The sequence below is a fragment of the Mus caroli genome, unplaced genomic scaffold, assembly GCF_978045245.1.
Source record: "Mus caroli unplaced genomic scaffold, Mus_caroli_1 scaffold_13, whole genome shotgun sequence".
NCBI lineage: Eukaryota > Metazoa > Chordata > Mammalia > Rodentia > Muridae > Mus > Mus caroli.
In genome coordinates this window covers 11,117,519-11,140,915 of record NW_028227268.1, presented here as the reverse complement: position 1 = coordinate 11,140,915, position 23,397 = coordinate 11,117,519, and the positions used below count along the sequence as shown (strand labels likewise).

The following is a 23,397-nucleotide window of genomic DNA, read 5'->3' as shown; positions in this document are numbered from 1 at the left end:
GTGTGTCTCTGTCTCTCTCTGTGTGTCTCTCTCTTTGTCTCTCTCTGTCTCTCTGTCTCTCTGTCTCTTTCTGTGTGTGTCTGTCTCTGTCTCTCTCTGTCTCTCTCTCTCTGTCTCTCTGTCTCTCTCTCTCTCTCTCTCTCTCAGACATGAAATAAATCTGTCTAGGGGGACAAAAAGGAGCTGAAGGAAGAGAGAAGCAGGGAGAAAAGGGATGATGGATGTTAATTCAGGGATTTTCTACGTTTATGCTGTGTTAGGCACCACCTCCCTTCTCCTCCTTGAAATACAGTACATGTAGAACAAACATAAAATGAAAGCTTTGTAACTTCAAAACAAGGATTTATTAACACTTTCATTGTATGATTATCATTTGGAAGTCAGAGTAAGGGGCTAGGCACTGAAACCATAAGACAGGATCAGAAGATTTGCTGAGGTTGAGGGCAGTGTCCTTAAAAGCAGAAACAGGCAATGATGAATTTTGATTGGCATCACCAACAACCTACAAAGCTGTACCACATTGCTGGGTTGTAATTTTTGACATCTTGGCCATCATTGATTATACACTGATATTTGATTAGTGCTATTATATAGAACGAGAGTAAAATCTGCTCTGGGAAAAAGAGAAGAGCAGCAGCCACAGAGAAGCAAGACCGAGGGTATCTGCCGCACAAGGTAGTCTTCAAAGAGAAGACCTTCCCAGGATGGGAGGTGAAGACCAGCCTTGCTCAGTGGAGTCAGCAGACCCATGTTCTTGCTGTGTTTTTGCAGCTCTGGGAGAGAGAGATGGGATCCAAGTGAAAATCCCAGAGGCTGAGGGGGTGATAGAGTCAACTTTATAGTTCTTGGCTTTCAAAAGATTTTAGTGCCATTTAGCCAAATATGAATGGACAAAAGCACAAATATTTTCTTAGCCTGCTATGTGTCCTTTTAAAAAACTGTTTGTGGATGTGGGAGCTGGCATGGGAACATTCACAACCAGCTGGAGATCTGCCGTGGAGGGCTGGTTTCTAATTGTGTATGCATGGTCTTACACATGCCAGGCAAGTACCTTGCTCTTGAGCTTTGCCTCAACTATTCACTTTTTTTTTTTTCAATTAAGGTCTCCACTTTGCTCCTTCTAGAAAGTTACAAGAGAGATGCAGGAGCCAAAAATTCCAGTGAAGTTTTACGTCTGAGAAACAGTAGCATCAAAACAGTGTTTCTTCCTCTGCTCCTAAATTATATGAATGAAAAAAACAACGATAATCAAAAAATAAATTTAATGTATTTGTCAGTTATATTTTGAGCCTCAAAAGAATTTTCAGACAAATTATTAAATGAACTTCTTGCAAATAATATTCATCCCACATTGATGCAAAAATGGCATTTTTGGCTAAGTGATAGCAAAATCAAATTTTATTTCCAAGGGAAATACTTGGTTCGTCTCTGTGTCCTTCCCCAGGTAACATCAGACCAGGTGTGGTGGAGGTGGGAGGGGAAGCAGATGGACTACAGTTAAAATTGTTGTACCTAATCTTTAACACTGTTAGTAGCTAAATGTTTCTGAAGTTTCAAAATACATTAGGATTTGTTCACCAGATTGCTATGTTGTGTAAATTCTTGGTGGAAAAAAAAATTTTTGATTGGCATGCTGAAAATGCATTAATTTGAGCCAAGCATCACACAAATTTTCATAGGTCCATTGCCTGCTGAATGAATTAGACTTAGGCATTAAAGTTTAAATTTCTAAGCTGCTTTCTGCTCACCAATTTACATTCGAGGTGTTTATCTGATCATTGACTTAAGAGAGGGAACACAATGCCAGTGTGAATCACCTCCCAGGTACACGAATGGGTGTTCTATACAAACACAATGCAATTTCTAATTATTTTCCTCCTACAGTTTATCTATGTATGGCCATAACTTCATTAGCTAGGGAAACAGAGTTAATCACATAGGCACGATGTTAAGATGCACACTGGAGTCTTAGATGCTGGGAAGGTCCCAAGCATATTTACCTTTCTCTTGCCTGGAGCTCTATCCTTGGCTACTATGGTCCTATTCTCCCACAAAGGTCTGCCTTTTGAGAGAGCTGTTTAAACAGAACAACTCAGGGAGATGAAGTTTCTTAGAGGCAAAAAGATTTGTCCCAATCCTTAGTCCACACCATCACAGACACAGTTGAATATTGATTAAGTTGAAAACATGAAACCATTTTTGTGGTTCTTAACACCACTGTAGGCATAAGTACGTTTGGCTGTGACACAGATGCTTAAGAGATAGTTTTAACCCTTCACATGCAGACATAATTGAAAAGTGCCTGTATCAAGCCTTACCCTGACTCTCTAGCTACCAAAATAATGAATATTCCAACCTGAGAAACACTGGTACCAAGACATATATCACTTGCCTTTCTAAGGGAAATAGCACTGATTCGGGTTGTCACTTCATGCACACATTCATGAATAATGAATTCAGACCTTCAAAATCAGGTCAGGCTGGGTTAATCTACAGCTCCATCATGGGAATAAAACTATGATGAGAAGATAAAGCATAGAAAATCAGATTCGTGGAAATTCGAGAGCCCATCAAGTGTATTTTAGTCTTTCCATCTACCTAAATCATCTGTAAACTATTCAGGGGTCATGCTTCCCACCTAAGCAGGCTTCAGAATGCACACACTGATAGAAAGCCAATCCCAATGGCTAACAGTACACAGCATACAGAATCCTCAAGAGATTATGGATCTGGATCATCCAGAAGAAGTATCTTATCTCGTATTTTAAGGTCTCTCCCTTTTCTGTATCCATGGGAGAAATGGGAGTTGAGCCAACAAACGATAACAGTTGCTTAATCTTCTTCCCCAATAAAGATGTCCTGACTTTTCTTTTTGACAACTTAAAACAGAAACTGAATCATTTAAAGGTCAGAGAAGTTGTAGACACTATCCAGGGAGTTCCTGGTCCACAAGCATAACACATCTGTGATTCCCGGCAGATGCGGCAGACTAATAAATAGCCTTCCTGTTGCCAAGGAGGACAGTTCACAGGCCCTCATCACAAACGAGAAAATAGTAACAGAGACACGGGAGTTCAGTTTCTGTTGGAATACCATTCATTCTGAACTGAGAAGGTCAAAGGTGGTGGCCACATGTGCTTTCCATAAGTTACGTTTGTTTGGGAATGCACTCTTAGGTCTAATCAAAGCAGCTTTCAAATAAAACGGTCTGGAATCTATTATGGGTCAGTCATAGGCAACCTGGCATTGGAACCACAGTGAAAAATGCTTTTTTATCCTTGGGAGTATGGGGGGGGGGGTGGGTGGGTGAGTGCTGGGTACCACATGATTTCTATTCTTAGCAATCCTAGGACTTCTTCTGGACGGTTCTGTCAAATCTTCCTGAAGACAACAAGGCTTCAAAGTCGCCCATCTTAACATTCACCATGGATGTGCTCGCACTAATGGCACCCAATGCTCTTCACATAAAAATCTACACTTGAATATGGTGATGTTCTGCAAGAGATGACCTTGATTCGTGTTATTTGACTCACTTGAAGGAATTGTAGCTACAGGCCTTGCTATTGAACCTGCACTGAGTTCCATGGTCTTTGAGGACAGGTTCCATAGCACAGCTCCATGTTCTGTTCAGAAGGGCTAGGAGTCCCCAAAGGAGCAGGCAGGTGAGCAAGCAGCCACTTAGCTTAGAAAGGTTAATGCAAAATCCAAAGAAGTGAACAAAGAAAGAAACAAATTCAGTTCTGGCCATCCTAACCTAGTCTAAAAATGCCAAGGCTTCCCATGGAGCCCTCAAACACTTGAACTCAAAATCTTACCTTTCCATAGCTAGTCTCAGTAAAAAAAAAAAAAAAAAAAAAAAAAAAAAAAAAAAAAAAAAAAAAAAAAAGTTGTGGAGATTGGAATCCTAAGGGTGCTAAGTCAACCCCAGAATTTGCAAGGGCATGGACTCCTCTGGGAATTTAAAGGCAAGTTATTAGAGGACCACACATTTAAACACACGGCGATGCCATCCTGCATGTGGCTTTGTACAATAACAGATTGCATTAAGATCCATTCACTAAGAATTGGCTAATTTTGACTCTATAGACAAATTCACATCTTAGTAACTGAGATTGGCATTTTTCCACTTCCCAAGCTTTGGAGTTTCAAAGTCTGTCCTTATAGACTACAATGCCCTAAAGTTACCCAAAGGGTTTTAATGTTATTTATTAAATGTATTAAGAATAAGTTTTTAATATTTTATTTCTTAAGATAAAAGATTCTGAAAACAGACTTGCCTCTCTATTGAGTCAAGAATTAGTGGTATTAGCAGTTTAATAGGGTCTGGCATGGGGAAGGTAGGAATGTTGATACTGAAATAGACACATGCACTTCCATGACTCCTTAGAACCAATGCTGCTTTTATGTAGCCCTGGTAGGTTACCGACAACTTTCATGGGTTCCTCCATTCTTCTCAGTGGCCAGATCAGATCAACTCCCTCTTCCCCCAACCTCTGTGTTTCAAAGGAGATCTGGTTTTACTTAGAGGAATTAAATGTCACTATATTTGTTTCTGTGAATTGTTCCAGCAAAAATTACCGCATCGATGTCTGACTTTAGATGTCTGTAAGGCTGTCTGCTTCTCTGAGCTATTTATAGCCTCCTTTAAAAAAAAAAGGTCTAATAAAGGCTTAGGGATTGCTATTCATTTATATTTTTTATTTATGGAGCCTCAGAATTGGTAGGTTTCAAATTTTGAACTGAAAAATACCTGGATTTCTTTTTGCAAAGGATATGTTTACTGTAAAAATTCTCTCTCTCTCTCTCTCTCTCTCTCTCTCTCTCTCTCTGTGTGTGTGTGTGTGTGTGAGCATGATACAACTGAGTAGCATATGCACATGTATGATAGAGCAGAACATCAAGTGTCCTGATGTAGCTAGCACTCTGCCTTATTCCATTGAGACAGGGACTCCCACTGAATCTGGATCTAGGCTGATGACCAGCAAGTCCCAGAAATCCTCAAGTCTATGATCCCTCCAACCACTGTGCTGAAGTCAAAAGTGCTTTGAGATGTTCCAGGCTGTTTTCATGGGTTCTGGAATCTGGACTTGGGTTCTCAGGCTTGCATAGCAAGCAGCCTACTCACTCAGGTATCTCTATAGCCTCTATTGTAAAATTCAAGGTATATAAATATACAAATGACAAATATAAGTAAAAAAGAGAATAAATAAACATACTAAATTCATAGGGTGACAACTTATATTTCACTGTATATTACACCTGTCCTATGTTTAAATACATTAAAATTACATTGTTCAAAAAGTTTGTGTTTGGGCCAAATCACATGTTACGTGTTTTCTTGTGTCACTTTTAATGTTTACAGAGTAGATGTGATTCTGCTGGCTACCTATACAAACCCATGCTTAACAGATGGTCTGATAAAAACCAAAAGTCACTGCAAACAGCTTTTTGTTCTGGTGTGATTTTTGTGCCCATCCATGATAAACTTTTAGAATGAAAATTTTAAGTAGAATTTCTAGAATTAGTCCATATTTCTGTAATTTAGATTTGCATTTTAAAAAAAATTTTAAGAATTAAAATGTAATTATATCATTTTCCTCCTTCCTTTTCTCCCTCCTATTCCTCCCAGGTGGCCCTCCCTTGTTCCCTCTTAAAGCTACAGCCTATATTTTTTAACTATGATATTTATGTGTGTATATGCAAATATATGTACTTATATCTGCATATATGCATATTTATCACATACATGCATATATGTGTATGTGTATATATAAACATAAAATTGGCTAAATATATACATACAACCTGATGAGCCCATTTGCTGTCGCTTGTGTGTATATTTCCTGGTCTGAACTCTTGTTACTAGATATCCAACTAGGAGGCTCACCCCTGGAGATTATTTCTACCACTCTAATTGTATAGATTATTCTCACAAATAGCTAGCTTTCCTTCAGAAGTAGTTCCAATAAATGTATATGTACACATATGAATGTGCAGATTTAGACATATCTCTATGAAAATTTAATAATTTGCATTGGTTCCAGGAGTATCCTATTTCTAAAAATTCAGTGATAGACCAACTTACACACCTCTTATTTTCCAGTTTTTTTAAAACTTATTTAGAGACATATTTGGTAGAAGTTTTTGAAGTTTGTCTTCAAACTTCCTATGTAGCCACGTGTGACCTTGAACTTCTGTTTTTTTCCACTAATAGGAAGATACTAGGAGTATAGGTGTGCATCATTACACCCATTTTATGTGATGCTGAGGCCTATAGTCGTTCCAAAGAAATGTGTGAACAGATTTATTCTTAAATTTATAGATTGAGAATTAAAGAGTGAAAAATAAGGATAATTGGGATTTGGGATTTGGAATAGTGTCAGGATTGATAAGGTGCTGATTATTTTCTTTGATAAGAAATAATAATGTCCTTCCAATGTTTGCTCACTCAATCCACCAAGCTACAATTAGTGAGCCCACGCCTGCCATGTCTTGTATTAGCTATAAGTGATATAGGGATGGAAAGATGAATGAGGTGCTTTCATGTGGGAGCTTACAGTCTTTCCCATGGTGCATTCTGGTCACCAACTCAATGATGTATTAGGGCAACAATCTAATCACATATTAGAACAGGGTTGGAGACACTTCTATGATAAGCCAAAGACTGAGACTGTAGACCTCACAGATTGCATGTCCTTTGTGACAACTGCCCTTCGTTGCCTGATGTAAGGCAGGGAGATTACCCTTCTTAGAGCAGAATCATGGAGTCTATGAAATACGATAAGCAAACTAACACTAGAAAGAGTATTTGCATGTACTGGACAACCCAGGAAGGGTAAATGCCTCCCTTCTACCACATATAGAAAATGGGAGAATTCCAAAGATCTGTAAATGAGGAACTAGAGTGAGCCATTAGTTATGTTGCTGGTAAGCTCTGAAATTTTTTTCTTGGGCTCAGTGTGCATGTCTAGCATACTGTCCTGGGATAGGAGTTTCTCTTCCCTACTAATGAAACTATTTGGAGAGAATCAGTGGCAGCTAAGTCTCCCATTTCTGAATAGATTAGGATGGTCTATAGAAAACTGTATATGGGGTCTCTGTCCCCCAGACTAGTATACTTCATATTAATCAGCACATTCATGTAGTATATTGGGAGGTGGCACCTCTTGAACTAATGCTGAGTATGTAGGCAACACACAATGTCTACACTGTTGTCTCCATTCCAGTCTGAGGGTCACAGTTCCATGTTAATGAAAAAGAATATGTGTGGCTGAGAAATAGCTCAAAGAGCAAAAGTTTGCTTCAAAAGCACAAAGAACAGACTTCATATCCTCAGCACGGAGGAAGGGTACTCAGAGACAGCTTTCAGAGAGAAGCTATCCAGCCTGTAGCTTCAGGTCCTAAATTCCATGACAGATCTTATCTCAAAACAGAAGTGGAGAAATGTTTATGAAGGTATCCCATTGTCAAAATCTGACCTTCATCCACAGCTGAGTGCACACACACACACACACACACACACACACAGACATGCACACACACATACAGACACATGCACACACAAGCACACACAAATGCACACATACATGCGCACACACAATGTCACACATGGAACTGCACACACATAGATAAACAATTAAATATGCTAAGAAGGGCTCCTCCTATTGAAGAATAGTGAGAGATAGGTAGGTAGAGGTAAGCCACTGGCAGTCTGTGTATAGATAATGCAAAACACTTAAATCTCAGTGGGAAGATTGTTACTCAAACCAACACTGACAGGTTTGGAATCTGCTTTTTACAAGACAATAGCATGGAAAACAAAATAAGGAGACCTATTAGGAGGCTTTCATGATGGTCTACTGAAGACATAGTCCGTTGACGATATGAAGATTTTGAAAAGAGGGGCAAACAGTGAGAAAAGGCATTCCATTAACTGGAATCTGCTGATAGTTTAAATGTTACTAAGGAAACTGACTAGACTAACGTTCTCCCCAATGGAAGATATTTTCTGTGTGTATTGAATTGATTTTTCTAAATGCTTTGCTATTTTTCAACCAACCAAACTTGTCACTGGTTGATAAAAAGGTGAAAAACAATAAAAATATTTCAGCTAAGGGAATCCAAGAATGGTTGCAAGGAACTCTGGGGAAAAGTAAAAGACCAGGCAAGATGGAATGGAGGAGACTGTCCCCTAAGAAATGGTAGCCCTTCTAGAACACTTCAGTGTGTGCTGCCTCACCACTGGCCCCAAGCACTGATCTCAAATAATAGCCTCAAAAACTTTATGTAATTTCTTTAATTCAATTTTAACTGTGAAATTCTGATTGATTACTCTTATATCAGATGACTCTGCTCCAGCAACATTATAGTGAGTGGAGGCTTCTTTGACATCTCTTGATTCTTCTCTCTCTAATCCCTGCCCCTGTCACAGAGTTGTCTCTTACATCATTGGGTTGTAGAGCTTTTGATGATGAATTTTCTGCCTCCTGTGAAACAACCGTTTGTTCTTACTTAGTTCACATCATAGCTTAATCATCCATCTCTATAGACTAGGTGAGGACTCACTATGATGCGCGATTGGAGTACAGACACCTGTTTAGGTTTGGAAATTACAATAAAAACTGAATACTCATGGAATCAGTGACTTTTCCATTCTCTATTCATGAAAACCTTTTGAGAAATATCAAGTGCTATTCTTAAAATTCATATACATTCAATAAAGCTAAATTATTTGTAATGTGATATTATTTTGCTAATGTGGTGAAAGACAAAGGTAGATTCCAGTCTTCAGTCTTCAAGTTCCTATCCTTCACACACAGTTACATAGGCTTGCGTTGTTGTTTCGGACAGTGCCCACAGCAGCAGGAGGTTTTATTTCAGGTCTAAAATGTTCCCTGGGAGAAAAAAGCCAGAGACATGTTTGAAGGCAGGTGTTGTAGAAGCCAAGTGAAACCAGGTGAAAGAGAGCAAAAGCCTGTGTTCAGGGGTGAAATGCAGATGAATTCCTGTAATATTTGGTTCCTGTGAGAACCAGCTCTTCAGATTCATGTAGAACCATCAGCCAAAACAGCCCTATAAATAATGAGAGCCTTAACAACCAGATAGTGACTAGGTCTTAGAGAAACAAAATAGTATGGAGAGCCAGGTCTGTTCGGAAGGATTTTACCTGGGGCAAAGAGTAGAGAGCACAGAACCAGAATGACAGCTTCTGAGTCAGAACCTTTCTGGTGGCCCATGTCATATAGCAACTTCCCTCTTTGCAGTTCCTTCTGCACGGTGACATATACTGTTCCTTTTCCCTAGAAGCTATCAGTGATGTAAATTGTCTCCCGTATCACTTTCATAGCCATTGTCTGTGAAACCCACAAACGTAAACTCCCTACAAATAACAGGCTGCCCTTCAATATTCACAAGTGATTATATCTGGTATATAGTAGAAGTCACTTGAGTAGACTCTCAATGGAAATTTAGAAGTCATAGGAGAAATGCTTTCATTACACAGCAGAGATTGAAATGTGTCTTTTAAAGGGACATCTGATCTTATCACAACTGGCTTCTGTACCTACCTCAATCCAGATCAAACTGAGGTATAAGCAACCCAGGCTAGCATCCAACCAAGGCAGGGATGGGCTACCATCCAACCAAGACAAAGATGGGATAGCATCCAACCAAGACAGGGATGTACTAGGATCCATCCAAGACAGGGATGGGCCGTGTATTATGAAGATAAGACCATGAAAAACCACAAAGATTGGTTTTACCCCAGGTATTCTAGACAAAAAATAAGGGCAGAATCACCTTGAGAATTTCTTTTTAAAAAATTGTTTTATTTATCTACATTCCAAATGTTGCCACCCTTCCCAGTGCTCCCTCCAAGAGTTCTTCATCTTCTCCCCTCTCCCCTTTGTTTCTGAGAGGGGGCTCCACCCACCTCTCACTCTCTACTTCCCCACCTCACTGCCCCCCCTTCCCTGGTGCATCAAGTCTCTACAGGATTAGGCACATCATCTCCCACTGAGACCAAGCAAGGCAGCCCTCTGCTACATATGTGCCAGGGGCTGTGAACCAGCCCATGTATGCTCTTTAGGTGGTGGCTTAGTCTCTGGAAGCTCTCGGGGATTCAGGTTAGTTGATACTGTTGTTTTTCCTATGGGGGTGCTATCCCTTTCAGCTCCTTCAATCTTTACCCCTAACTCTTCCATGGGATTCCTGACTTCAATCCAGTGGTTGGCTGCACATATCTGTATCTGTCTCAGTCAGCTGCTGGTAGAGCTGCTCAGAGGACAGCCATGGTAGGCTCCTGTCTGCAAGCACAAAATGACATCAGTAATAGTGTCAGGGTATGGTTCCCGTGGGATGGATCCCAAATTAGGCAGGTCATTGGATGGCCTTTCCTGCAGTCTCTGCTCCCTTTTTATCCTTGCATTTCTTTTAGACAGAAACAATTCTGGGTCAAAATTGTTGAAGGTAGTTTGGTGACCCCATCTGTTGAGTTTTCCAACTTTGGAAGCTCTTGCTTCTTTTTGGTTGTTCTCAGAAAAAGTAACAATAAAAATTCTCAAATTGAGTTGAAAGAGTATGTGTTGTGTGCATGTGCCAATATGTGCATATAATGTATGTATGCATGCATGTACGTGTGCATATATGTGTGTACAATGTGAAAAGGACAATCTCCCATATAAGATATTTGTTATGAAAAAATTTTGCTGGCTTTTTGGGCTTCGAGGAGCTAGTGGAAAGACAGAGAAGGAGCTCTGGTGGTGTAGTGGTAAAGACAGTGGAGTTACCCGTGAATTTACCTAAAATTGTTGTCTAGGAACCACACACGATTTGCTACTAACATGCCAGAAGGGGATTATTTTTTGAAAGAATGAAAATAAATGTTCTGACATTTTACAGTAAGAAAAGTACCCTCCCATAATCCTTATCCAGGCACTGACTACTGCATAGTGACTCTGTACCTGTAACAGTACATGTTGGCTCTACATCCTTTATTTCATTCAAACAGTAACCCAGTGACATGGGCTACATCTTCCCATATCATAAGTGAATACGTTAGATTTCAGAACAGCATCTTATACAAGATGTTCTTGGAGTAGAGGATAGACCTTGAACTGAAGTCTGTCTCCAAACTTAGGGTTTCCCTGTGATAACCCTCTACTCCCCAATATACACTTAGGCTGTGCAGAAGTCATACAAAGATATTGTAGATCTCAGGTATCCTGCCCTATCATTCTCTACTCTATTCTCTTCTGGAAACAGAATCTCTTGGGTAACTTGTATCTCCCATGATCCTTCTCATATAGTGATGCAGTTATAGGCATGTGCAAGGACATGCTCAACTTTTTATGTGAGCTCTGGCTCCTGAGCCCTCTTTTTTTGCTTGTATAGTCATTTCTCATACTCATACATCATACAGGCTTTAATAGTGCCTGTTAGACAATTCCAATTTCCATAACTTGATTTTAAGTTAGATTGTTTGTAATTATATACCATTTTTACTTTAATTTTGATTTTAAAGACATGTTGTCAGTCTAGATGATAAACTGTGATATTTCAGCATGTGTATGGAATCAGTAAAAATCCAATTATCTTTAATGTAATGTTGACATCAAGAAAACTAGAAAACATGTCCTTGTCTCAAAGTTTGTGCTTATTTATAAAGCAGCAAGGCAGTTGGGCTGATGGGGCAGTGTAAGCATACTCACTGTGCAAACCTTGTGACCTGAGTTCCATCCCAGAGATCTGTGTAAAAAAGCCAGGGGTGGAAGCAGCAACTGTAATCCCAACATGCTTAGCAAAATGAGAAGTGGAGCCAGGCGGTGGTGGCCCACGCATTTAATCCCAGCACTTGGGAGGCAGAGGCAGGTGGATTTCTGAGTTCGAGGTCAGCCTGGGCTACAAAGTGAGTTCCAGGACAGCCAGGGCTATACAGAGAAACCCTGTCTCGAAAAACCAAAAAAAAAAAAAAAAAAAAAAAAAAAGAGAGAGAAGTGGAGACAAATGAATCAGAAGAAATTCTGGACAGTAGTAAGAAGCCAAAAGCCCAAGAAATGCCTGAAAATAAGATGGGTGGAGAGAACCACCATATTGTACATGCCATAAAGTTTATCTTCGGACCTCAGCACACCGTGGCATGTTTGTGCGCTTACACTCAGTGCACATAGGCACAGGACACATAACAAAATACGTTTTAAAAAAATGTTTAAAACCATAGAGCAGCGTTTGGGGTGAGGAAGGATTTAAATTAGGTCGTGTACATCACAGAAGGACAAACTGGGATGGAAGCAGGACCTCAAGTCAATGTCCCCACAAATTGTGTAATGCCATGTTCTCACCTGGCCCACACTCCAGGATGCTTGCTTACTTCTTAACACATTACAGTCCCCTTTTATTGTTCTTTATTTTTTATTGTCCATGTACTGGGTATCATAAGGACATTTTCATACAATGGAAAGCTGCAGGCATGCCCTGCACAAATACCCAGCCTCCCAGCCCCCCAGCCCCCCAGCCTCCCAGCCCCCCAGCCCCCCCCAGTGCCCCCAGCCTCCCAGCCCCCCAGTGCCCCCAGCCCCCCAGCCTCCCAGCCTCCCAGCCTCCCAGCCCCCCAGTACCCCCAGCCTCCCAGCCCCCCAGTGCCCCCAGCCTCCCAGCCCCCCAGCCTCCCAGCCTCCCAGCCCCCCAGTACCCCCAGCCTCCCAGCCCCCCAGTGCCCCCAGCCTCCCAGCCCCCCAGCCTCCCAGCCTCCCAGCCTCCCAGCCTCCCAGCCTCCCATTCCCACTTCCAGTTCCAGTCCCTCGTGAGTCCTTTGCGTCAGAGGTGAATCTGCTGAGAACGAAACAAGAGTATGAACCAAAATCATCCTCAAAGAGAAACTGAGATGGGAGCTGAGGGGACTTGGGGAAGAATGGATAGTGCCTATTAGGTTCCAGATAAAGCACTGCTGCTGAATGGGGAAGCTCTGTCGGAAGCTGTCCGCATGCCTTATAAATACAGCAGAGACAAACATGGAGAAGAGATGGAAGAAAAGGAGGTCCAATGACTGGCCCAACTTGCGATCCATCTCATGGGGGAGAGGGGCATCAAGGCCTGACACTGCTATGCTATGATGTGCTTACAGATGGGAGCCTGGCATGGCTGTCCTCTGAGAGACCCTACCAGCTGCTGAATTAGACAGATGCAGATACTTACAGCCCACCATTGGACTGAGGTAGGGGACCCCTAAGGTTTAATTAGGGGAAGGATTGAAGAAGCTGCAAGGGAGAGCAACCCCAAAGGAAGACCAGCAGTCTCAACTAACCAACACCCCAGGGGGCTTCCAGAGACAACCAAAACCAGGAGCATATACATGGTCTGGTCTGGGCACATATATAGCAGAAGTCTGCTTGGTCTGGCCTCAGTGCAAGAAGATAGTGCTTAATCCTTGAGAGCCTTAAAGCTCCAGGAAGGCCTGGTAGGGGGAAGAGCACCCGCTCTGAGACAAGGGGGAGGAAGAGGAATGGGATGAGGAACTGTGGGAGGCAGGCTGAGGAGGGGGCAATGAGTGGAATGTAAATAAATAATATAATTTAAATTAAAAAAGAAGTCCAGGAAAGATAAAGGTTTTGAACAAACTAGCAAAAGCCCTCCTTTATTTTGATGTCAAATTCAACACCCCTTCCCTCTTCTTCCTTCAACCAGAGCCTGCCCTATCCTCACTACAACCTCTCCCACTGAGTGTCTTATTCAGGACCCTGCCTTCCCTGCTTTGCTTCACAAAAGAGACTATTTTCTAGGCAATAAGTTTCCAGCGGAATGAAGCCATCCTTTCTCCTCTCTGCCCTACCAACTCTCACATTTCCATCAAAACTTATCTCTTTAATGGTTGCCAGGAGAGTAATTTGATTACTGATGACTTAAGTGTCAACCGCCTCAGATCCATTATGCAGGGGAAAAAAAAGTGTTTGTTAACCTCAGAAGCCACTGGCTTCAATAATTGGATCTCACCAAAATATTTTAGGACATGTTTGTGGTGTATGATGAATTATGCAAGACAGATAATGAATGTGTTTATGCAAAGAGGATGGTAGAGGCAAGATTGCATTTTAGCATCAATGTGGTACAAGGTGGCAAAGTCTCTTTGTGCTGTGCACTCAACCTGCTGGGAAAAACTTATTTTTGAAGACCTAACTGTGAAAGGGGTTTACTTGGCAAGCAGTTAAATATGGGATGATGTGGCTGAATAGAAGACAAAATGTTTTAATTTTATGCGTGAAGAAACAGGGACAAATATGGGGGTGTCGTGTGTGTTTTCTCAATGCCCCCTGCTATATCTACTGCTCATTCAGAATGCACCGAATTAGTATAAGTTGCCCCTGACTTGAATCAATGCAAAATAGAAGTCTAAAAGCAGAGCCCAGTAGTCAAAGGGATTAAAATGTTTTTCAAGTATCTACTCAATATAATTAGCAAGATATCAGAGAAGTGGCTATCTGGAAGAGGAATGCTCTCTCCAATTGTCTGTCTTCTCTCCACCCACCCACCCTTAGCTATCTCCACAAAAAAAAAAAAAAAAAAAAAAGTATGGTGGAGTACCTCTTAGTAGTTTTCTAAATACCTTCAGATGGATTTATCTTATACAATGTGTAAGATATATTTCCTCCATGTGCCTCCCTGGTGTTTATGTCCAGAAGCAGACATAGAACTGGAGTTGCAGAAGTTGAGAGTCACCTTATGGTGCTGAGAATTGAAGCAGGATTCTCTGAAAGAGCAGCCAGTGCTCTTCCCCTCTGACTTATCTTGCTACCCGCAACCTTTGGATCTTTTAATAAACACTGATAATATTTTAAACATCCATCATTCTGATTGTGATTGGACCCCTTTGTTTTAATCCCAGCTATGGAGTCAGGATGCCTCTGCTGCCTCTGTTAATCACCATGTGGGAAAATGGGCTTCTCTTGAATCAGCATCTACCTTTGACCTTTATATTCCATCCTTTTATAATTGTCTTCCATCTAGCTTTCTTTCTAGAGAGTGATATGCAGGGCAGATGCTGGAGTTGGGAGATTCCATCTCCTTTCTCTGGATGGGATTTGTGGTGGCAAGATGACTATAAGAACGACGAAGTAATTCAAATTTATTGGTTACATTTCTTTGTGTGCCTGTGCCTGTGCCTGTGCTGTGTGCTATGTGGAGGTTACAGGATAACTTGCAGAAGTCAGTATTCTGCTCTATCCTGTGTATCCCAGGAATCCAGTTAAGTAGTCCAGTCTTGGTGGCAAGCATCTTTGAGGCATCCTCTCTAGTGGGCATTATGGCAGTTTTAAAAGCTTGATCTTCATCCTAAGAAACGCATATTAAACATAGAATCCTAATGAACTCAGAAACACACTCCTCTGATGGTTACTGGCAAACATTTGAAAATGTTTGCAAGTTAACACAACATACTTACCAGGAAATGAATACATGTTTGTTTTGTTTAGCCATCTTGACAATAGACCCTCCATCAACCCCTTTATTTATTCTGTAGGCTGAGATGAGGGTTGCACAAAGCTGAATGAAGTTGTCCCATCTTTGCCAAAATTTATCATTTTAGATGGCAGAGATTTGTTTCAGAACATGTATCATGGACATGTTTAAAGAGTCAAAAATATATAAAGAAAGAATGGAGACCTACACAGCATCTGCATGCCTGTATCTCTGAATATGTTGAACTATGTGGTTGCAATGGGCAACCCTATCAAGGACCTGGGGAATTTGGCGCAGAATTCTCAGTCATAACTCGAATCTCTGACATTCTTAACAGTAGTCAGCAACAAATTTTCCACATACTAGATTTTTCTCGCTTGTAAATTGTATTAATTGCAAAGTAATCCACCAATTATCCTTTTTAGAAGGTGTTTGTAAAGTGGCTTGTTTATAATAGCTCCTAGCACCACTGGAACCCAAATCAGATGCCAACTGCACACCATTTCAAGTAAAACTCTTTCCTTCACTTTTGGCAGCTACACAGTAGCTCTTGATCTGTGAACTTTTTTTGTTTTTTTAATTCTCAACCTCCCCTGGTGTTGGGCAGTTCTCCTTAAGAAACTTTCTTGGTTGAAAACATTTAACAAGAAACTAATTCTACCTCTTCATCTGTTCTTTAGTTTGAATTCATCTGATTTTTAGTATAATTTACCCCAGACCCTTGCCTTCTATAGTCAGTATAGCGGAAAGAATGGGCAATGCTATAGGACTTCTGTTTTGGAGTCGTTAAACATTTAATTAGGCAAATACCTCTGATGACCAATCAACTGATATCACAGAGAGTGTTCAGGAAAATATTTTATGCTATGCATTTTCTATAAGCATTTTGGGAGATGTAGGTGATATCGTGAAATTATTGAAACATCTTTCCTTAAACAAAATCAAGAACTGCCCATAGAGAAGCTGAAAACACTCAAAACAGACCTGCAGGATGTGAGGCATAGGCAGAGAGACAGAGACAAAGACAGACAGAGAGACAGAGGGAGGGAGAGGGAGGAGAGAGAGAGAGAGAGAGATAGAGAGAGAGAGAGAGAGAGAGAGAGAGAGAGAGAGAGAGAGAGAGAGAGAGAGAGAGAGAGAATACTTTACAGGGCTTTTGGCCATAAGCACAGTCCATCCTTGTGAGTGGTCCCCTAGACAAAGAGTTCTTTGTAGAGTGGCTCTGATCCCTGGAGAGAGAGAAAATGATTCTTTCTGGCTGGGCAGATGTTAACTCTTTCTTCTCTTCTGCAGTGGGGAAGGCAGCTGATCCGAAGTGATCAATTCCCTAATGAATTGCAGAGAGTAGTCTTTTTTATAATATTTGTTCCCATGCGACTGAGGTTGAGATATCATGACCTGTTTCTGCCTGTACCCCTCGAGTCAGTTAGGCACAGGTGCATCATGCCAACGACAGAGTCCAATAACAACGGAACCATTAAATGTGTTGATTTTGCTACCCAGAAAAAGCTGAGGACTATTTTAACAATCACATTTTTGATGTCTACTTTCAGATTTGAATATCCTTAGACATGGCTGCCCTGACATAAGACGTGTATGGCTCTGCTTGCCAACTAGTTCTGTCTAGGGAAGGTTGCTTGTGCATTAAAAAAAAAAAAAAACACTCAGAACTAAGGGGGCAGGGGTGGGGAGGGGTGGTCTATTGATGTTCAGTATGCTCCCTTTAAGAGTGATGCAAGCTTGGCAACTTTGGCTACCTTTCTGTTTCTATTCAGGGTAAAGAGAAGAGCTGTTAGTGTCAAAAACCAAAAAGCTGGTAGGGTGGACTGAGGCTGGGAGAAAAAAAGCAGAGGCAACTTTATACCTACCCTAGAGCCTACCTGGGAGTGGTTTGAACTCCTCTGGGGTTAAGAAAGCCGTTTGTTTCCAATCAAGGTTAAGGGCGGAGTTAGGTGAAAAGGAGTTTAATCTGAAGTCAATGTCAGTATTAGTTCTCTTCTGTTTTGGGAAATAGACAAGAAGAAAACCCAAGTGGGACAAAGAAGAAGCTGCAGTGAGGGGCTGCCTACTCCAGAAACCAGGGTAACCACCCCATTTGATGCCAAAGGTAGAAACTATTTACTGTTTTGGATTTAGTAATTGGAAATCTGGTAACTAAATCCTGCTTCATCCCTGTATATTATAGATTGCTTTGTTTTCTCATGCAAAATATATATATATATATATATATATATATATATATATATATATATATATATATATACCAATTTAAACCTACTATTCTCTCTACCTGTTGAGACAGGGCTGTGAGGCACCATTTGGAGTAATCACAGTGTTTACTCAAACACTATGCAAACAGAAAAGTCTTATTTTCTCTAATTGGATATTTCGTTCCTTTTAATAACTGAGTTGCTTTCTCTACCAAAACGTTGAATCAATACTGAATGTCTCCATGGTTCAAATGAAGTCTTTGCTGCTTTAGATAGCAGAAAATTGCTCCCAATTTGTCAGACTGCTAAGATGGAAATTGGAATCTAAAGCTAAAATGGTGTTTAATCGTCTGTTTTCTTTTGCTCTGTACTTTTAGGCTTTAACAGAAAATCTTTAAAAAAAAAAAAAAAGTAGAAGTTAGAATACACCTGGAACTTTTAACTGACATCGAACTCCTCTGAATGCCCTAAAGGACCAAGAAAGAATGAGCTATTACGGAAGTAGCTACAGGATCGTCAATGTGGACTCCAAATATCCAGGGTATCCTCCAGAGCATGCCATCGCTGAAAAGAGAAGAGCAAGAAGGCGCTTGCTCCACAAAGATGGCAGCTGTAATGTGTACTTTAAACACATTTTTGGAGAATGGGGGAGCTACATGGTTGATATTTTCACCACTCTTGTGGATACCAAGTGGCGCCATATGTTCGTAATATTTTCTCTGTCTTACATTCTCTCCTGGTTGATATTTGGCTCCATATTTTGGCTCATAGCCTTTCATCACGGAGACCTATTAAGTGATCCAGATATCACCCCTTGTGTTGACAACGTGCATTCATTTACGGCTGCGTTTTTATTCTCCCTTGAGACCCAAACCACCATAGGGTACGGTTACCGCTGTGTCACCGAAGAGTGCTCTGTGGCTGTGCTGACAGTGATCCTTCAGTCCATCCTAAGCTGCATCATAAACACCTTCATTATTGGAGCAGCCTTGGCAAAGATGGCAACTGCCCGGAAGAGAGCCCAGACCATACGCTTCAGCTATTTTGCCCTCATTGGTATGAGAGACGGGAAGCTTTGCCTCATGTGGCGCATAGGTGACTTCCGACCAAACCATGTGGTAGAGGGCACCGTGAGAGCCCAACTTCTGCGCTATTCAGAAGACAGTGAAGGGAGGATGACGATGGCGTTTAAAGACCTCAAACTCGTCAATGACCAGATAATCCTGGTAACTCCAGTGACAATTGTCCATGAAATTGACCATGAGAGCCCTCTGTATGCCCTTGACCGCAAGGCAGTGGCCAAAGATAATTTCGAGATTCTGGTGACATTTATTTATACTGGTGATTCCACTGGGACATCCCACCAGTCCAGAAGTTCCTACATCCCCAGAGAAATTCTCTGGGGCCACAGGTTTCATGATGTATTGGAAGTGAAGAGAAAGTACTACAAGGTGAACTGCTTGCAGTTTGAAGGAAGCGTGGAAGTCTACGCCCCCTTTTGCAGTGCCAAACAACTGGACTGGAAGGACCAACAACTCAACAACTTGGAGAAAACATCCCCTGCCCGAGGATCCTGCACCTCTGACACCAACACCAGGAGGCGGTCCTTTAGCGCAGTTGCCGTGGTGAGCAGCTGTGAGAACCCAGAGGAGACCGTCCTGTCCCCACAAGATGAGTGTAAGGAGGTGCCCTATCAGAAAGCCCTCCTGACTTTAAATAGGATCTCCATGGAATCCCAGATGTAGTCCTCCTCTCCGACCCTTATCTAAAGGCCAGAAGCTGTAAGCATGATTTTTAACACAATGTTAGTTCCGTGATTTGGGGCAGGAATAGAAAGCAGAGCAGGTTAAACTTGATGAATTATTATCTAAAAATTCCACAATTTTACAATATTAAAATTTGTCTTTGGCAGTAGAGCTTGTATTAGGGAAGCGATTAAGAAGCTTAATTGATTACAATTAATCTCATTATTGCATATACTTGTGTCTCCTCTTGAAGGTGAAATATTTAGGAGTTGGGAGGAAGAGGCTGTTAAACTAGATAAATATAGAGAAGCAGATAAGCTAAATATTTGCATATAAAAATAAATTAATTATGGAATGAGAACTTATGATCGTATTGTATCACCTAAGCACAGCAGGTGAAATATGCCTCCGCTCAGAAACATTGAGATAAGAAAGTAAAACCAAGTGAAGTTTGAGTTTACCATATTTGCCTCTCATAGTATCTTGGTATCAGCAGACAGAGATGTGGCTTTAAGAAAGTGAAAATGCTATCAAGTCAGCAATAATTGCCTAAAGTGTTATTAGTGAATGCTGGAAGCCAGAACCAACCATGTGACAGAAGAAAAGGGACATCATCATGTAAATTAGTATTTCTCTCTTAAATACCTTGGTTCAACCAAGCCACTGGGGAGCGGAAGGGAGGCGGTGGCCTTTCTGTGTGCTCCCTGGAGAAGGTTCCTGTGCTCATAATCCCACTGTGCTCAAGCATTTGTGAAGAGGCGAGGTGGGATGCAGGAGTGGGCAGCAGCTGTATGTATCCTCAGACCTTTGGAGAATAGATGCTAGATGCTCTTGATTCCTGATCCTGAGAGGCTACGGTGTGGGTTGAGGAGAATTCAAAGAGAGAGAACCTTTCCTGAAGGCAGAGGATCAGTATGTATGGGGACCTGAGTTGCAGGTCTGAATACTTTTGTCAACAGTGATATTGATTTGATTGTATATAAGAGGAATAAACTGAATATTATAGGGCGGCTTAAATTTTAGAACTTGAGATAAATGTTTATTCTCTGTCTTCATGTTAAAGGATTAAGTTAATTCCTGATTCCTTTTTAGCCAGAACCCAGCCACAGACACCGTAAGCTTTATAAACTGAAGAATTATTAGCCATGGCTTGGCATCATTGGTGCAATTTTCCCCACTGTTGCTGAGCTAGGAAGGAGTACATTATATGGCTGGTATTGAATTTAAGCACATACACATTTTGATTCTTTTGGTGCCTTCTTTCTCTCTCTTCCTCTTATTCTCTCTCTCTCTCTCTCTCTCTCTCTCTCTCTCTCTCTCTCTCACACACACACACACACACACACACATACACACACACACACACACACACACACACACACTTACTTAAATTTAATCCCATAAGCACACTGAACTGAATCACACAATTCAAGATTACCAAGCTAAGTCAAATAAATAGATATTCTAAAGGGGCCTCTTTTTCTTCTTTTTTCTGTCATTTTTTTCTCCCACTCCCTTTCTTTCTTTACCTCTCCCTTGTTACCCAGGATCAATACAGAATACAGAGTAACTTTTCTAATGCACATGTGTAGATAAGTCTTTCGTTCCTGCTGTCATATAAATAAGAGATCTGTTCAAGGGGCATGTTAAAAACTGTCCTGGACTTCTCAATATCTGAAACCTAAATCATGTTTAACCTGCAATACTTGGGAATGGAGATTACATTAGTTAAACCATAGAGCCATGTATTTATACACCCACACATCTGGCATGCACACACACACACACACACAGGGTGGGGTGAGGCAGGTGAGACAGACACACAGAGAAAATTCAAATTTTTTACCAGGAATTACTTGTCTAAATTAGAATATTACCCTTTCCAAGGCTGGAAAACATCTCTAACCATGCTTTCTCTACCAGTTTGAATTTGTTTTCCTTCAAGGCAGGTACAATCCAGTGCACCAGGCACTGTCCTCCTATGACAAGATCAAAATGAAGGGGGGGGGGGCGTCAGGGATCACTGGTCTCTGATTAAACAGATTCTGGTGCACTGTGTGTTCATACACAGAGTGGAACGTGTGGTCCCATGCATCTCTCATCTTCTGTGCAGATTTATAGCATGCTTCGACATGCCTGATGACTTACTTAATAAAGATCTTAGACTGGTGCAAATGCTGTGTACATCCCTCTGCTCCCTGTAAATGTCGATTCTGCTTCCCAAAACTGAAGATGGTGCCTCCTATAATTCATGAGACACTGTTATGGGGCTCTTACCAGTGTGTGGAGCAGCTACACCTAAAGAGACAGTCACTTCTATGAACAGCACAGACTGGCTTTGTGCAAAATATACTTAGTCTCCATGATGAAATGGTAAGGTGGGTATTTAACAAATGTCCTCTTCTCTGGATTTTTTTTCCCCTCACAAACAAATCCCTAATTGGGGCAGCAGTGTGCTCAGGTGAGATCATGCAACAGTGCTCCTCGGTTTCTCTTTGCTCTGGTGGGAAGGGAGCGCGGGGTCACGGATGGTATTAAATAGCTCCATTCTGGGTCATGTTGTTATCAGTGCAAGTCTCTCGGTGTGACTTTCACAAAAGCACTTTTATAGAGGCAGATTTAGCAGGCATGCGTCTCTTCAGTCTCCCTTGCCACTCCCTTTCCCTCATGAACTTCAGACTTGACGGCTGTTGGCTCTGCAGCCATGTCATAAGTGAAACACATCTCCTGGAGACAGAATGGAGGGACAGAGGGACCATAACCTCCACGTGCAAATGTCTGTGTAGTCTGAAAGAAATTCATACGTGCATACGATATACGTGTGCTTCGGTCACATTCATTTATCGATTTCCCCCTCTGTTCCAGATCCCTCCAACATACTCCCTCCAGACTTCATGCTCTCTTGTCTTTTTTAACCCATTGAGCCCATTTACCACTGGAATAGGGACCACCCACCAGAGACATGAAAATAAAAAAAACCAAAAAAAACAAAAAAAACAAAAACGGACTCTCTCTACTCCAGTAGCTGTCAGCTATCAGTAGTAACTATTCAGCTGGATCTAGCTTTATGCAAGAGTGAAAATAAATACTGTCTAACCATCACAGGGCAAATCATGTCTCAAGGGAATGACTTTGAAAACAGGCAGGCTAGAAAGGAAAAGAAAAAGATGAACAGCTTCAATCCAGTTTGCACTTGTACATGACATTTGCTGTATCTGGTCACTGTGGAAATGACATATTTTCTTGGGAGTTGAGGAAATGCCATCATTATTGTAAAACAAACACAAAGGAATTGTCTTTGACCTGGAAATCCCTTTGAGACACTGGTGGCTGAGTGATCTTTACAACAGGATTCACCAGACCTCCTATGGGAGGGTGGGGAGGGGTGGATAGGAGGCTGCCTTGATGTTCTGTCTTTCCCACAACCCAATCACATAAGTTCTGTGTCATTGTGGGACTTTTGATGGAGCTAATTACCTGAAATAAATACAAGCCTGACAAGCCCTGTAGTGATAACAGCAAAACAAAATAAAATGCCCCCCTCAATCCTGGTTAAATTCTCAGTAGACCTTAGCAAGATTAAATGTCTTAAACTTAGGATATTCAAAGAAACCTTAAAGGTATTTTAAGGAATCTGAATTCTGAACATTTCTACTTTGGGGGGTGGGGCACCGAGTATGTAGTTCAGTGGACAGAGTACGTGCTTACCCAGAATGCACTAAAACATCTCTACTATCTCCAACAAAGAAACTAAACAGGGCATGGTGGGGCATACCTGACACCCCAGCATTTGGGAGGTAGCATCATGAAGATTAGAAATTTAAGATCATACTCAACTGTATTTAGCCTGTTCTTTGCCAGTCTGAGCCACATGAAAATCTTTGGTAGAGAAGAAAAAATAGGGGCAGAAGAATTGTTTCAATGATTAAGAGCAATGGTTGCTCTTCCAGAGGACCTGAGTTGGATTCTATTCACCAACTAACAGCTCACAACTG

The 23,397-nt window shown here is 41.3% G+C and overlaps 1 protein-coding gene across 5 annotated transcripts in view; it reads left to right on the top strand.

Moving 5' to 3' along the window:
* Kcnj16 (potassium inwardly rectifying channel subfamily J member 16) overlaps nt 1-22,747 on the top strand; it is a 60,798-nt gene extending 38,051 nt beyond the window's left edge. For 2 of the 5 annotated variants that reach the window (XM_029483631.2, XM_021178273.3), the window contains exon 2: nt 18,035-22,747. In XM_029483631.2, the coding sequence (XP_029339491.1) occupies nt 18,143-19,402 (1,260 nt within the window). In that variant the 5' untranslated portion in view covers nt 18,035-18,142 and the 3' untranslated portion in view covers nt 19,403-22,747. Of the gene's footprint in view, nt 1-13,120; nt 13,211-17,461; nt 17,555-18,034 lie in introns of those variants that run through there. The other 3 variants (XM_029483632.2, XM_085829443.1, XM_085829444.1) reach the window with 3 other exon arrangements.
* The last annotated feature ends 650 nt before the right edge of the window (nt 22,748-23,397 follow it).